The sequence below is a fragment of the Phaenicophaeus curvirostris genome, chromosome 2 (assembly GCF_032191515.1).
Source record: "Phaenicophaeus curvirostris isolate KB17595 chromosome 2, BPBGC_Pcur_1.0, whole genome shotgun sequence".
Lineage (NCBI taxonomy): Eukaryota > Metazoa > Chordata > Aves > Cuculiformes > Cuculidae > Phaenicophaeus > Phaenicophaeus curvirostris.
Genome location: NC_091393.1, coordinates 39868212 through 39883938, shown reverse-complemented (window position 1 = coordinate 39883938; position 15727 = coordinate 39868212). Strand labels below are relative to the sequence as shown.

At 41.8% G+C, this 15727-nt stretch overlaps 1 protein-coding gene across 1 annotated transcript; it reads right to left on the bottom strand.

Moving 5' to 3' along the window:
* Positions 1-3387: 3387 nt before the first annotated feature.
* On the bottom strand, positions 3388-14487 carry LOC138717347 (nephrocan-like). Its single transcript, XM_069850863.1, has 4 exons — positions 14474-14487; positions 13301-13445; positions 8564-9465; positions 3388-3835 (listed from the first exon to the last, which is right to left on the bottom strand). The coding sequence occupies exons 1-4, from the start codon at positions 14485-14487 to the stop codon at positions 3388-3390; spliced, it is 1509 nt and encodes a 502-aa protein (XP_069706964.1).
* Positions 14488-15727: the final 1240 nt, after the last annotated feature.

Below are 15727 nucleotides of genomic sequence, written 5' to 3'. Positions count from 1 at the left end.
GTTGGCCGCCAGGCGGGACGGCGTCACTTCCGCCGGCGGAGAGCGGAGGACGTGGCCCTGAGGGGCGGGGCGGGGAGGGGACGGGATGGGGGGGGGGAGCGGCCCGGCCCGGGGATGGGCGGGGTCTGTGGGGGTGGGGGGAGCGCGGGGCGGGGCGGTGGGGGGTGGGCGGGGCCTCGGAACAGAAAGCGGGGGCGCAGGCGGGGCCGGGAGTGAGTGGGCGGGGCGGGGCCTCGGGTGTGGGCGGGGCTTTGGGAGTGGGCGGGGCTTAGAGGTGGACGGGGCCCGGGAGCTGTGGGCGTGGTCTGAGGGTGTGGGCGGGGCCTCGGGAAAAGCCTCGGGAGTGGGCGGGGCCTTGGGACGCGAGGCTGTGGGCGGGGCCTGTTGACGTGGGCGGGACCCGCGGCGCGTGCTCGTGGTCTCGGAGTGTGGGCGGGGCCTCGGTACAGGCGGTTCTCCTGCGTGCGGCTGCGGGGGGGAAGCGAGAGGCCGCCCCGAGGGCCGGGGTTGTGGCCTTTGGCGCGAGCTTCACCGCGTCCCGCTTGGCTTCGAGCCTCCTGGCACGGCTGCCCAGCCTCCCGGCTGCGTCTGGAGCTCCTTATAAATCCCTGCCTTCGGCCAGCCCCGTGCTGGCTTTCCCAGCACGTGTAGTGCCTTGTTTCATAGAATCATAGAATCACCAGGTTGGAAAAGATCTACTGAATCATCGAGTCAAACCATTCCTATCAAACACTAAACCATGCCCCTTAGCACCTCGTCCACCCGTGCCTTAAACACCTCCAGGGAAGGTGACACAACCATCTCCCTGGGCAGCCTCTACCAGTGCCCAATGACCCTTTCCATGAAAAATTTTTTCTTAATGTCCAGCCTTAACCTCCCCTGGCAGAGCTTGAGGCCATTCCCTCTTGTCCTGTCCCCTGTCACTTGGGAGAAGAGGCCAGCACCCTCCTCTCTACAACGTCCTTTCAGGTAGTTGTAGACAGCAATGAGGTCACCCCTCAGCCTCCTCTTCTCCAGGCTAAACAACCCCAGCTCTCTCAGCCGCTCCTCATAAGGCCTGTTCTCCAGCCCCTTCACCAGCTTTGTTGCTCTTCTCTGGACTCGCTCCAGAGCCTCAACATCCTTCTTGTGGTGAGGGGCCCAGAACTGAACACAGGATTCGAGAAGCGGTCTCACCAGTGCCGAGTGCAGAGGGAGAATAACCTCCCTGGACCTGCTGGTCACGCTGTTTCTGATACAAGCCAAGATGCCATTGGCCTTCTTGGCCACCTGGGCACACTGCTGGCTCATGTTCAGTCGCTGTCAACCAACACACCCAGGTCCCTCTCCTCCAGGCAGCTTTCTAGACAGACTTCTCCTAGTCTGTAGCACTGCATAGCGTTGTTGTGCCCCAAGTGCAGGACCCGGCATTTGGTTTGTGCTTGGTTTTGATGCGGGAGGAAATCCAAATGTGCAGAGGCAGGTGTCTTTATTAAATGGTGTGTTTCACCCTTGGAGCGTGCTGCAAACCCTTGCTGCCAGGTGCTGCGCGCACTGGGAGGTTCTGCTGCACCAGCGTGGCAAATCGGGGTGTCGCATGGCCCCTGGAAACCTACAGCACGTGACCGTGTATCGGGCGAGACAGCGAGGCCTCGGGGACACACACCCCATTCCACAGCCTCCCTCCAAACCTGCAGTGCCCAGGGTTTTGCTACCTTGGCTTGTAACAGCACACTGATCCCAAGATGCAAATTCCCACTGTAGGCAATAGATAGAGCAAGAGCTAACATGCTTAGCCCTCAGCTATTAGACAAACAGGTGAGCTGAGGTGACACAGGAATATATATTAGGTACTCTATTGAAACAATCTGCCACTATAAAATTGAATTAAAAATTCTGTATGACAAAAATACTTTTCTTGCTCAGAAAGTAACTACTTCCCAGACTTCTAATGCAGACCAAAATTAGCCAGCAAAAATAACACAGCAGAACCAAAAGGAAGGCTTGCACTGTTCCATAGATATCCAAATCTTTAGCTACCAAAAATGATGTGGTATGTTAAAAGTCAAAATGTAAAGAAAAATGAGCTTTAGTCTTTCTAATCCAGCTGTAGGGCTTAATGTGTTGGGTACCTAAGCAACCCAAGTGCCAAAGGCATTTGCATAGGCGACATAATCAAATAGCTGCACTCTGACACCTGGTAAAACAGTCTCTGTGAATGTGAGTGATTACTGAGTCACTGAAGATAAAGAATAATAGAAGCTGTTTGCTTTGGAAAGTAATTTGCTGGTGTTGTGTCACAGTTATCAGCTGAGATTTATGAACTGCCAGGAAACCCCTTAGATTACTGTTTGTTAGTCACTGGTTTTAGTGGTCTCAGTAATCCAGTTTGGTTTAGTTTTCAAGCACTTTGGGAACTGCTTGATAAAATTTGTACATATATCAGAGTTGATGCATACACCACTAAGTCCCTTTTTTTTCTTTACCTGCAAAAGTCTGGAAGGCTACTGCCAGTGAACGGGGGCACCTGTAGTGTGTAGTCCCACATGAAGTACACCTAACCCAAAAGTATTCACACAGCATCTTGAGCATTATTGTAATCAATTAGCTATTCAGCTACCAAAATAAACTGTTCCAAAAGCTCCATCTCACTTGATCTTACCCTAATATTTGCCAGAGACCTATTTCCTGAGAATCTCCCTTCCTTTGTTTACAACACTGAAATTGAGACAATTTGACCCTAGTGTTTCCATTCCTCACTATTAACTGACTTTGGAACTAGTATTACACAACATTAATCAGGATGCTGATTATTCTGCTTGTTGCACTTGCCGTGATGAAGATGAGCATTCTGTGTTTTGCCTGGAGCTCAGCTAATTTAGTCTCATGTCACTTAAAATAGTCTATAACAAATAGAAGAGGCAAATATTTAAGGAAAGTGAAAATCATTTCCCAGAAGTAAGATTATTCTCTGAACAATCTGAGAAATGGCCCACATCAGTGTAACTCTCCATCTTGAACGGCAGACCTGTGAGTTTTTGTGTGCTGAATGCCAGACTCCTAGTGATAGTATCTTGTAGTATTTTGTGGGGTTTTTTTAATGCACTATAAAAATATTCTACCAAAAAAAGGTCCATACAGAGTTACGGACTGCTCTTCTAAGAGCTAGTAATCATATTTTTACTTCCCTCAAACTACATAGTACTAATGGCATAGAAAGCTTTTTTATATTTTTTAGTTTACAATGGCATCCTCACTATAGCCCTTCTGTCACCAGCTATTACCTATTACAGTACAAATTAAAGAGGAAAAGTTGATGACAGACCAGCAAGCTGGTTGTCACTAGGGATGCTGGTGCTAGCGGGCAGCTCTAGACAGCTTTAAGGTTTGCCGTAGATTAACCCTCGGTTAATCTAATTCATAATCGTAGTAATCATCATCTGTGTTTACTCCAATGCTGGAGGCCTCATTGGGTTTCATTTTCTTTCTATCCTCTTTGCCTCTTTCCATGGAAGAGAGGTTATCTTCACACTGCTGCAGAATCTTTTTGGAAGACATCCAACTTTCTCCTCGGCTTTCTGCTGGTGTCGCGCACTGCCCTCCCCTGACATCCGTTCCTTTGGCCACCAGTGCTTTTCTGGTTCTGAGAAGGTCACAGGTGCAGTTCCAAGGATTTCCATCTAAATACAGATGACGAAGACGAGGCAAATACTCTAAGACTTTGCGATCCAAGGCAGATATCTTGTTATTCCGTAAATTTAAAACTTGAAGCAGTTTTAAGTCCTTCAGCCCTTGTTCTCCAACATCCTCTATGTCATTTCCCTTGAGATCCAATCTAGCAAGGGTGTCTGGAAGTCTGTATAAAAATAAAGCAACAAAAAGGTGCTATGTTCAGTATATTAATTCTGTTTGTCTAACTGGTATTTGGTGGTGCGTATTTGCCCAGGCACATCTGATGTATTAAAATAAAACTACCATTAATAAAAAAAGCCATCTTTGCAAAAAAAGTTGTGTTCCTGAAGTGTTCATGTCTTTTTTTTTTTTTTTGAGTTTACAGGTGTATTGTCTATATAAAGTAATAATATCATACTGCACAACTGAACTCTTTTCCTAAGTTATTGCATTTTTATAGTATTCTAATTTCCTCCCGCTGTAGTTAGTGACAAGAAATTCTAGTTAATTGGCATGAAATATTTTTAATAAAATTAATTTGAAAGTTTATTAAAAATCATTTTACTATAGTTGTATGCAAGGTGATGAAATTAAGAGTTATGGTTAGAGGTTTTAAGGGAACTTATTCAGTGAAGCTCTCAGGGAAATTATAAATAATACTACCAAGAGCTGTTTAGAATAGAACAGCAGTATACCACAACCAGTAAAGTTTAATGTGATAGTTTATCTCAGTGTAATGATACAAGACACCTTTGAAAATTACTAAGAAGGTGCATTGTGACCCTCACCAGTTATTTTTTGCGAAGCTGGGTTTGACTTCTTAGGCTGAAATGTGGTTGCCTTGTTTGTGTAAAGCTCCACAGCTTCAGTGGAGCTATTACAAGAGTGTTCTGTATTGCACTGTATTTCCTAGGGGAGATGAGAATTCATGTGTTGATATTGTGAGTCATTCCACAAAATCTGATCTTACCAAATGCTTGTGCCTGCAATAAATCTGTTTTGAAACCTAACCACAAGCAACAGTTATAGTTGCCCAATACGACACTAATGTCAGGAGGGTGCTCTAGGGTAAAACACTAGTGCCGCTGATGCCAAAGGCAGTAGGATGTCATCTGAGATGTTTATACATTGAATCACAGAATCATAGAATGCCAGGTTCTAAGGGACCTCACGGAACATCTGGTCCAATCTTTTAGGTGATACATAGTTTAAATGAGAAGGCCCAGAACACTGTTGAGCTGAGACTTAAAAGCATCCAGTGCAGAGGAACATACCACTTCCCTGGGGAGATTATTCCTATGTTTAACTGTTCTCATGGTGAAAATTTTTCTTCTGGAATCCAATTGGAATTTTCCCAGGAGAAACTTATATCCATTGCCCCTTGTCTTTTCCATGTGACTTCTCATAAAAAGGGAGTCTCCATCCTCTTGGTAGACACCCTTTATGTACTGGTACACGGTAATAAGATCTCCACTAAGCCTTCACCAAACCCAGTTCTCTCAGCCTTACGTCATATGGTAGGTTTCCTAGTCCTCTGATCATCTTATTGTCTCTTTTCTGGACCCTCTTCAGCCTATCTGCACCCTGACTAGCAAGTCCTTAAACTTGTGAAGAGCCTTACTGCACCTAATGTTAGAATTAGGCTTTCTGGCTCTATTGTGTGACTGCAGGCTGTGCTGATCTTGAGAAAGCACTGGAGTAAAAGACGAATGATCCTGCTGCTGGCAGAGAAGCCATGCTCACTTGGGAGCTGACCATGGCAGCCAAACTGTGCTGAAGCCTCTCAAGGGAGTATCGCCAGACTTTTCCCTGGGGACGTTCAGATTGGGTATCAGGAAAAATTTTTTCACAGAAAGGGTCATTGGGCACTGGAACAGGCTGCTCAGGGAGGTGGTTGAGTCACCTTCCCTGGAGGTATTTAAAAGACGGGTGGACAAGGTGCTCAGGTACATGGTTTAGTGGCAGATAGGAATGGTTGGACTTGATAATCTAAAAGGTCTTTTCCAACCTAGTGAGTCTATGGTTCTATGGTTCTCACCACTTCCTGCAAGATTTTATGGAGTACAGGCTCTTCTCCACAAGTCCTGAAAATACTTGGACTTGTGGGTTATTCTCAGAAAAAAAACAACAGAAGTTTTCTTTCCTCTCACTGCTGCAGCATAACTGCTAAGACCCATTCACTGTGGCACATTAGAATCATAGAATCATAGAATAACCAGGCTGGAAGAGACCCACCGGATCATTGAGTCCAACCATTCCTATCAAACACTAAACCATGCCCCTTAGCACCTCGTCCACCCGTGCCTTAAACACCTCCAGGGAAGGTGACTCAACCACCTCCCTGGGCAGCCTGTTCCAGTGCCCAATGACCCTTTCTGTAAAGAATTTTTTCCTAACGTCCAGCCTAAATCTCCCCTGGCAGAGCTTGAGGCCATTCCCTCTTGTCCTGTCCCCTGTCACTTGGGAGAAGAGGCCAGCACCCTCCTCTCTACAACCTCCTTTCAGGTAGTTATAGAGAACAATGAGGTCTCCCCTCATCCTCCTCTTCTCCAGGCTAAACAACCCCAGCTCTCTCAGCCGCTCCTCATAAGGCCTGTTCTCCAGCCCCTTCACCAGCTTCATTGCTCTTCTCTGGACTCGCTCCAGAGCCTCAATGTCCTTCTTGTGGTGAGGGGCCCAGAACTGAACACAGGATTCGACGAGCGGTCTCACCAGTGCCGAGTACAGAGGGAGAATAACCTCCCTGGACCTGCTGGTCACAACATTTCTGATCCAAGCCAAGATGCCATTGGCCTTCTTGGCCACCTGGGCACACTGCTGGCTCATGTTCAGTCGCTGTCAACCAACACCCCCAGGTCCTTCTCCTCCAGGCAGCTTTCTAGACAGACTTCTCCTAGTCTGTAGCACTGCATAGGGTAGTTGTGCCCCAAGTGCAGGACCCGGCATTTGGCCTTGTTAAACCTCATGCCATTGGACTCTGCCCAGTGGTCCAGCCTGTTCAGATGCCTTTGCAGAGCCTCCCTACCCTCCAGCAGATCAACACTTCCACCCAGCTTAGTGTCGTTTACAAAGCTATATGTTTTAACCTTTGGCACTGGTGACTGAATTCTCGGAAAACTGTCAGAAGTAATACTTTTATTTCTGTATATCCATGTGTACCTGGTGATCATCAGACAATTAAGTACATAGATTTTACATCTTGGTATCTTTTTCCCCTTCTTCTATTTTTATAGGCCTGGTTTGAAATCTGTATTCCTTGTTGGGCTGAAAGTAAAAATCCCCAGTATCTCCCTAAAAGCTGTACTGTTTAAAGGCTAATGGAGAAATCCTTTCTGTTAATTCTCTTGACTATGAAAGCTGTAAAATAAGATGGATTAGACAATACTAAAGTACCTAGAATGCATTAAACATTCCTGTCAAGCTAAACTGAAATCAAATATTTATACACCACTAAATCACTTTCTGATTATAAAGCTGCTGCCAAATAGATTGAAATGCTAAAGGACCTGATGCTAAACAAATTGAAATCTTACTGCATTATTTATTTGGGGTACTTAAACCTGTCCAAGCCATACTAATAAAATTTAATAGTGCAGTTGTGTTAAAGAAGTTGATGTTAATGGACTTCACTATTTTTATGCCATGTTATTGCACAGCTTCTTAAAATAATAAAATTGCCACCTTATATCTGACCAGCCTCCATTTACCTTAACATACTATCTCTGATAACGTCCACGACAAACACTCAGATGAATGTGAGAGAACCTGTAAGCAGGGAATTAATGAACACAGTGTGCCCAAGGGATGTTTTTTCTGTGTTCCTTTGACTAGAATTTTGCTTATAGTCTTAAGCTGGAGAGCTTATGTGCATGCCAAATATCTTACAATCACAGAATCACAGAATCACAGAATAACCAGGTTGGAAGAGACCCACCGGATCACCGAGTCCAACCGTTCCTACCAAACACTAAACCATATCCCTCAGCACCTCGTCCACCCGTGCCTTAAACACCTCCAGGGAAGGTGACTCAACCACCTCCCTGGGCAGCCTGTTCCAGTGCCCAATGACCCTTTCTGTAAAGAATTTTTTCCTAACGTCTAGCCTAAACCTCCCCTGTCGGAGCTTGAGGCCATTCCCTCTTGTCCTGTCCCCTGTCACTTGGGAGAAGAGGCCAGCACCCTCCTCTCTACAACGTCCTTTCAGGTAGTTGTAGAGAGCAATGAGGTCACCTCTCAGCCTCCTCTTCTCCAGGCTAAACAACCCCAGCTCTCTCAGCCGCTCCTCATAAGGCCTGTTCTCCAGCCCTTTCACCAGCTTTGTTGCTCTTCTCTGGACTCTCTCCAGAGCCTCAACATCCTTCTTGTGGTGAGTGTGTGACTTAAAGGAAACTGGGAATGCTAATATCCATTGGAAAAGCACAGTCTTTTTGACCAGACTCAGCTCCTCAAATATTAATATCTTAACAATAAAAACCTCAGTGTGGGTTGGTAGAAATATCAGCTTTAAAACTGCTGTCTTTCCCTTTTATTGGATGCTCTATTAATTTTGTCTTATGGGGGAAGATAAATCTAAGCTGCAGTGTGACTTCTCTGTAGTCATTCAGTTATTTTCTCCTAGCAGGTTCCTCTTATTCATGTGATAATTAAACAAGGTAGTCTCACTGCAGGGAGAGATGTGAAATGAGTAGATTCACTGGGGGCCACAGGTGTAACCGGAACAGCTCTATTTCTATGCTGAGACTATTAACAAGAATGCTAATTACTGCCAGTTATGGCAATAGGTTTATGGTATGGACAGACTTCTGCCATGACTGGGTCTGAATATGAATTTTTTACCAGTTTGGCCCTCATTCACATAATGTAAGGAAGGTGAGATGACACCTGGGAACTAGCTGTCCTCAGATTCACTTGCCTCAGTGGAATAGAAATGAGGAGATTCTGTTCCAGCGCCAGATTCGAAAGCTGTGCACACTTCTGAAGAGCTCCTGCCTCAAACATGCTAACAGCATTGTTGTCAAGAAACAAGTGCTTGAGATCTTGTAGTCCTTGGAATTCCTGTGCTGTCACCCTTTGGATCATGTTATTGCTGCAGTCGAGTTTCTGCAGTCTGCTGGGCAGCCTGAGCGGTACAGTGTGGAGCCGGTTGTTAGAGACCTCCAGTGTTGTTAAGTTAGGCAGGAGCTGGGCTCCATCTATTGATGTTAGCTGATTTTCTGACAGGAAGAACTCAGATAGATTTTCTAGGTGTTTTATGTCTCGAAGTCTTATTGTTTTAAGTTGGTTTTTCTCTAATTTTAGTGACAGCAGGGATTTAGGGAGGTCAAGAGGCACTTTTGTTAGAAAATTGCCACTTAGACTGAGAAACTGTAGATTTTGGAAAGATGCAAAGAAGTTAGTTGGGAATGAGTTCAGTTTATTATCAGCCATGCTCATATACTTCAGCCTAGGAAGCTTAAGTGGTGCAGACACAGATTCTATGTTGTTGCCATCCAGAACCAGACTCCGTAAATTGCAAAGGGAGGAAAATACACTTGGAGGCAAAGTCACAATCAAGTTGTTCCGAATATCGAGCACCCTTAGGTTCATCAGACCTTCAAATTCAGATGCATGCAGAGTGTTGATGGAATTATCAGCGAGTTTTAAAATCTCAAGGCCAGATGGAAGGAAGGTGGGCATTTGCTTTAGCTGATTTTTGTAGAGTTCCAGGGACTTCAAGGTGCTCAGAGCTTTGAAAGTGTTGTTTTCTATCGATTCTGTGCCACTGCATGACAAGACCAGCTCTTCAAGGGCTGACATTCTCCTGAAGTCAGTAACCTTAAAGAGAAAAAGCAATTAATGTGATAGTACAAAGTCTATGTATCTCCTCATTGGTTACTTCTTCTGGATGCTCTGACAATTGCTACCATATATTAAGAATCTATATACAGAGAGTGAGAAACTAAGAGAAATGGTAATGATAGAGATGTTACTATAGGTACCTGCCATTTGCCAGTATTCACTTACATTTCTAAAATGTTGTTGTTTAAGTCCATGTTGTGTCTGGTTTTGAGCAAACACAAATGCTTGAAGAAGGAATGGTCCTTTTATTTCTGCCTCCTGGGCAGCCTATGTAAAATAGAGAGCTATCACCATTGGCAGAATTCTCGGCAGAGAGCAGATAGTTGGTAATGTTCACTGCACTCAATGGAGCTTGCTGGAGCAGTTTTGACAATTTTATTTTCACAATACAGCCATTTATATACCAGGGATAGTGTCACCGCAGCATATATTCCCCAGAGGAGGTACATATGGATATCATAACCTTTCCCTCTTATAAACTTTTGTCTGGAAACTAAAATTTTACACATTTATTTCTTCTCTCCCCTCACTCTCTCTCCTTTTTTTTCAAAGTAAATCCCTCACACATGAAGAAGATGTAACCAAACATGTCAGATCAGCTTGGTCTGCTTGTTACATTTAAGTTTAATGGGGGAATGTACCTCCACAAAAAAAACCTTATATACTCAACAGTAAATAACAAAGTTGTCCATTTTTTTCCATATACATTTTTGTAATATATATAAATTGTATACAGCAAGTATAGAATTGCATGGCCAGTTTTGGTCATGACTGGGAGGTTAACCTAGCAAAGCTTTGTCATGAGAAGTCCCACAGTAATGAACTGCATTGCTCAAGAGCAGAAAAGCTTAGTCATGTGTAAGTGAAAAAACAGTCTTAAGGAAATTGAAACAAATGTGAATGTTCATAAGTTCAGCAGAGTTTCTCCCATAAGTTCAAAAGCAGTAGTTCCTGCTTTTCCTCAGCTGATTGCTGTATGTTTCTAAGAGGCTTAATTTTCATCTTATTAAGTGACAGAGAGCTATGTGAAGGTCACTGTACAGACATTCATTCTGTAATGATATTAGACATATTAGTGTGGATTATTATAATTCCTATTTTCCACCTATTTGGTATGCTTTGCTAGGCCTTGTGACTGTGCTGTTTTGAGACCTCAACATTTATCCATGCTGTTATAAACCACCCAGTCTTTCTAATATGAATCAAGACATATTTGAAAGCCTATTTGCTCTCTTTTTGCTATGAAATGATGCTTTATTCTCTAACTGGACTGTCTGTAAAGTAATATTAATATAGTTTTAAATTTTAAAAAATACATTTTAAAAAGTAGATCTCTTGAAAATAGATCTAAGGTAGTTATTTTAATAGAAGGATTTTAATAATTTTGTCATTTTTAATGATTTTTTTTTTGCTTTCACAATTTTTGTGAATTTGGATTTGTTATAAGCAGTTTCTTAAACTGGTCCCTTACTTTGAGGACCAGATAAACAATTTTCTTTTAGCAGATGTAATCCCATGTATTAATATAGTTAGAAATAAACTAAATGTTAGAGTAAACAGGTTACAATTTGGCTTCAAGAGGAGGCAAAAAATATTGAAAAAATTATGCTAAAATTGATTTTTACAAACTGCAGTTTGTAAAAATACCAAAAGCAAAAATCCCAGCCAGTGTTTTCAGTGATGATCAACCCTGTCAGAACAAATACAAAGTTGATCTAAGTAAAAAAGACCTACTTTTTTCCTTGTTTTTCTTCAAACCATACTGTATTTGGCATAAAAAAGCATATCTATTTATCTTTTTAATTTCTCTACAATTTTAATAGTAACCAATGCAAAGTAATGTCCGAAAATAACTGATGCTCAGTTTGAAATAATGTTCATTCTTCTGAGATGACTAATAGCCAAACCACTGTATAGGTGAATGCTTACATACAGAGGTCTCTTGGGGGTCAGTTTTGGAAAGCCTAGGCTTCCATTCAACTTCTTTTGAAAATAGATTATTTTCTCTAAGATTAGGTAAAAGAATGATTTAAAAAAAAAAAAGAAAAAACAATGAAAACTAACTCCAAAAAACCCTGTAGAGTTTGTTTAGTGCTTCCAGACATGGACTTTACAAGCAGAAATCAAAAGCTCTTTCTACAAGCACTATGATACATGCCAGAGCAAATGCTTGGCTGTGTAAAGTTAAGCGTATGTATTTATGATGTCAAGACCTCAGAAACATTATTCATTGCATGGAAATAAAAGTGAAAAATATATTCACAGACCCAGTCTAATCTTAAGGAGAGAAATGACATAACTACGGGCAGACAGCATGTAGTAGAAGTAAAGCATACTGATTGTTCAGTTGAATTAATGTATAAGGTGAAAAGTTTTCTCCTTAAATGGTTTCATGCATCATTTGTTCTGAACAGTCATAAAACATTCATCCCAGTGCTCCATTCACTTATCCACATCTAAATGCTTTATAACACTTGACTTTTGCTCTAGTCAGAACCTAAGGCCTCTTCATAAATAACTGAGGAGTAGCTGAGAGCTATGGGCAACCAGCCTGAAAAGGAAAAATGGCTCATTTTCCTTATCTTCAAAAGAGGTTGGGGTTTTTTCCCTCCAAAAAAAGTGTATTTCCTAATAAAGAATTCATTGTCAGATCCTTTGTTTAACTAGAGCATTTCAATATAGCTGAATACACCTCTGAATTTTGACTCTTTTAGGCATGGGAGTGAAAACAAGAAACTCAGAGGTGTTAGAAGTGGCTAAAAGAAAAATAAACTCTCTGAGTTAAATTGTAACATTACTGTCTCTCAATGAGCAACATATAAAGAAGATGTTGTAAGATGCCTTCTAGCCTATTCAATTCAATCCTGTGTGCAAAATCAGAGGCATTTCAGAGCAGTTAAAGTTATATTCTTTGTAAGATGATAAGCATACTTAAAAGCAAATGTATCTCTTTTGAATTGAATATTTCTTATTATTTGTAGTAAATTACTACATAGCAAGCATGTAAAATACAGGTGGTTGTGTTTCCCTTGTGTCTGTCTATAGGAGCTGAATTTATTGACAAAAATGTATTTTGTGGTAGGAAACAGGGGAGCACTGTTCTAGAGTAGAGCAAACTGAGCATAAACAGATTATGTCTTTAATAATGTGATCCAGTGATAACTCAAGAAACCCAGAAGAAACTTCTTATAATAACACAGATAGCTGTCAGGATCAATTAGAAGCTGCTGTTGTTTATATGGGTTAAACCTAGTGCTGCTTTTAGAAACATCTCATGCTCTGCCTTAGACTCTTATTTACTTGCTTCCTCTGCATTTCTAAAAGCATTTACCTAACACTTGCAACTCCAGAGACAGAAAAATAACTTCAATTTAATTCACTAGGGAACTAACTCTAGCAACATAAAATCTTTCCATTTGCTGTGAAAAAGTTTTACATTGTATCAAAAGTAGCAAAAGCTTTTAACAAGTTAAAAAATTACTTTGGAAGTCAACGTTATTTGACCATATGAAAAACAAGTCAATATTTAGGTTGTAGTTGTAAATTAACTGTTTTTCGAGTTGCATGCAAAGTGTCATTGTGGCAGCATGAACTGGCACTCGGAGACTGCAGGATAATGAAAACACTACAGGAATATATTTACATATAATTTTAAAGTAAGTAAAAATAAAACCAGCTCTGGCAGCATTTCACCAGTTTTTAGAACATGGAATAAAGTTCTCCCTTCACTTGAAAGCCACAACCATCTGGGAAGCCCAGCTTTTGGTTACATCACACTACAGAAAGTATTTTTACTGGACTTTTTTCCTACCTGTAGTTGTTTAATTTTGCTGTGACTGATGTAGAGTCTCCTGGTGGTAAAAGGAATCTCTCTGGGGATCTCCGTAGTTCTGTAGCATTGCACTGACTGGGCAGGATCACAGCTGCATCTCCTTGGGCAAGTAGTACTAAATCCACTGTGAAAAGAAAAGACAATGACTAAAAGGTGAGGTAAATACATCTTCCAAAATAGGAGCTCTGAAATTGTTTCAGCAACATACACCTTGAATTAAGCCCCAAAGTCCTTTTATACCATGAAATCTGATAAAAGGATATTATGACTGTGTATTTTATCCCAGTGAAAAAACAGCAAAAACAATACCGTAATTTGCTTGGGTTAAAATGTTGGCAGGCATTACAAAGAGTGAGAAACTTAAACAGTGATAAGGTGCCTTTACATTTGTAGGTATGCGAAATTAGTGTTATTTATTACCTGACATCCAATCTGCAAACATCCATATTATCTCCAGTTTCCTAGTTTTGTTAAATGTGACACTACAGAATTAGTGGAGAAAAGATAAAAAGCTGTTTTATAGTGGGGCTGTAAAACCTTTGTATCTTCTGTGACCCACTATTGGAAACAGTAGAGACACAACTATAGCCAACACCAAAGCTTTTTTACTCTTCCTCTTGTGCTATTCGGACTCTCTCAACAACCCCCCGCCCACCCCCCACCCCCCCCAGACAGTTATTATTTTAAAGCTAAAACTTTTATTCACTTTCTGAATTTCTGTGGTACAGCTGAGTGCTGCTGGTTGGTACACATTGTTTAAAGGCCTTTATATCTTATCCTACTGATCTGCTCTGCACTGCTACCTGTTTCCTTCCACCCTCTCCAGCATATCTTCAGTAGCAGCTAATCCTATGCCTTGACTGCAGATCTAGGCCAGTTATTTTTCCAAGCAGATGATATCAAGTTGATTTAATAAATGGATAACTTAACTGGAGACAGTCCTCAATGGGAATGCCTACTGGATGCAGCTGGGTTTACAGTGGACAATTGCCATATTTGCTCCTGGAGATCCTTCAGTCTCTGTAATCCTCTACACTGCAAGTACAAAACTGCAGCCCAGAATTTGCTAAACCAAACTGCAACAGCAGAAACCTTTTCCTAAAGCAGGCTGTCACATTGGTACATTTGACAAGCTATGCAGAAAAATCCTACCTGACTTCTGCCATAGTGATCAGTTGAGCAAAAGTGACTGAACACGATTCGCAATTGTGCTTTAAAACAAATATTTTAGTGTATCTTGATTTAGGGTTTGGTACCTGGTTGTATGGGTTTGACAGCTGCTTGTGGTACAGATCAGCGCATTCTGGAATAGTCTTTGATACCATCTGTCCACTGGCTTCAGTTGAAACAATGAGGTCACTAAGAAAATAATTTTCAGGATATTATGTAGAAATCCACGTTCCTCAAAAATGTCATCAAAACCAGCTGCTTTTTGCTCAAGGAGAGTGAAAAGAAAGGCAGAACAAACCCTAACTTTTGCAGTACTGCAGAGTCAGTCTGAGAATTCCTTTAAGTAAGAACCAGATATTGCATCCTCCCGTATTTTGTAAATTGCACGTCACTGATGTTGGAATTCACAGCTGTAGTTACAAGGCAATGCCACAGTGAGGTGCAACATTCTTGGCTCTTCATACTTTTGAGCAATCCTTGGTCTTTTCAAACTATGAAAGGACACGTTATTGGTTTAATTGTTCATTTACATTTTATTAATTACAAAGATTTAATCAAGAATGATATTATGTATCCATTAATTTCTGATATATGTCTGCTTTCAGCAGAGGTATTTGAAAGTGATAGCTGTGAAAGATGATCCTATTAAATCTGTTCTGTACAAATTCTGATGCCCATCCACCAGAGCTGATGCCTTTGCTTTTGCACAAAACTATGACCTATGGGATTTTACTGATTCTAGGAGACCTGCTGCCTACAGTACTAACAATGAGAGGACAGGGTAAGCCTAGCAGGATGATGTGATCTATGTAAAAAAAAAAAAAGGTGCATAAACATTCCAGGATCTCTGCTGGGGAAGCAGCACTGCTGGCCCATGAGTTGCACAGCTTCACAGGGATAAAGTCAATCACTAGTGACTAATTCCTGGCAGCACTTTTTATGCAAACTCTCCCCACCTGTTAATGGGGATTCCTGTGTGGGACTAATGGCATGATATTCCCCTCCATCAATTCTCTGTCAGAAGAATGAATGATGGCACCCATAACCTGCCCGTGTGAGAAGTCCTAGGGACATTCTGCATGGTGTGTGCTTTAACCAAAGGTAAACACTTCCAGTCAAAACCTGTTAAGCCCAAAGTCCATGTGAGAGGCTTTCATGCTGTTAGCATTTAATATGGACATTTGTTACAGAGTATCATGGCAAAGTAAAATATGTGAGACAAATCTGGATAAAACA

Bases quoted from the DNA above. Each gene is read 5' to 3' on its own strand.
- LOC138717347 (XM_069850863.1), bottom strand. The intron at 9,466-13,300 runs GTAGGAAAAAAG...TTTCTCTTTAAG, and splicing joins GCAAAATTAAACAACTACAG to GTTACTGACTTCAGGAGAAT. The intron at 3,836-8,563 runs GCAAGTGAATCT...ATTTTTATACAG, and splicing joins CTCATTTCTATTCCACTGAG to ACTTCCAGACACCCTTGCTA.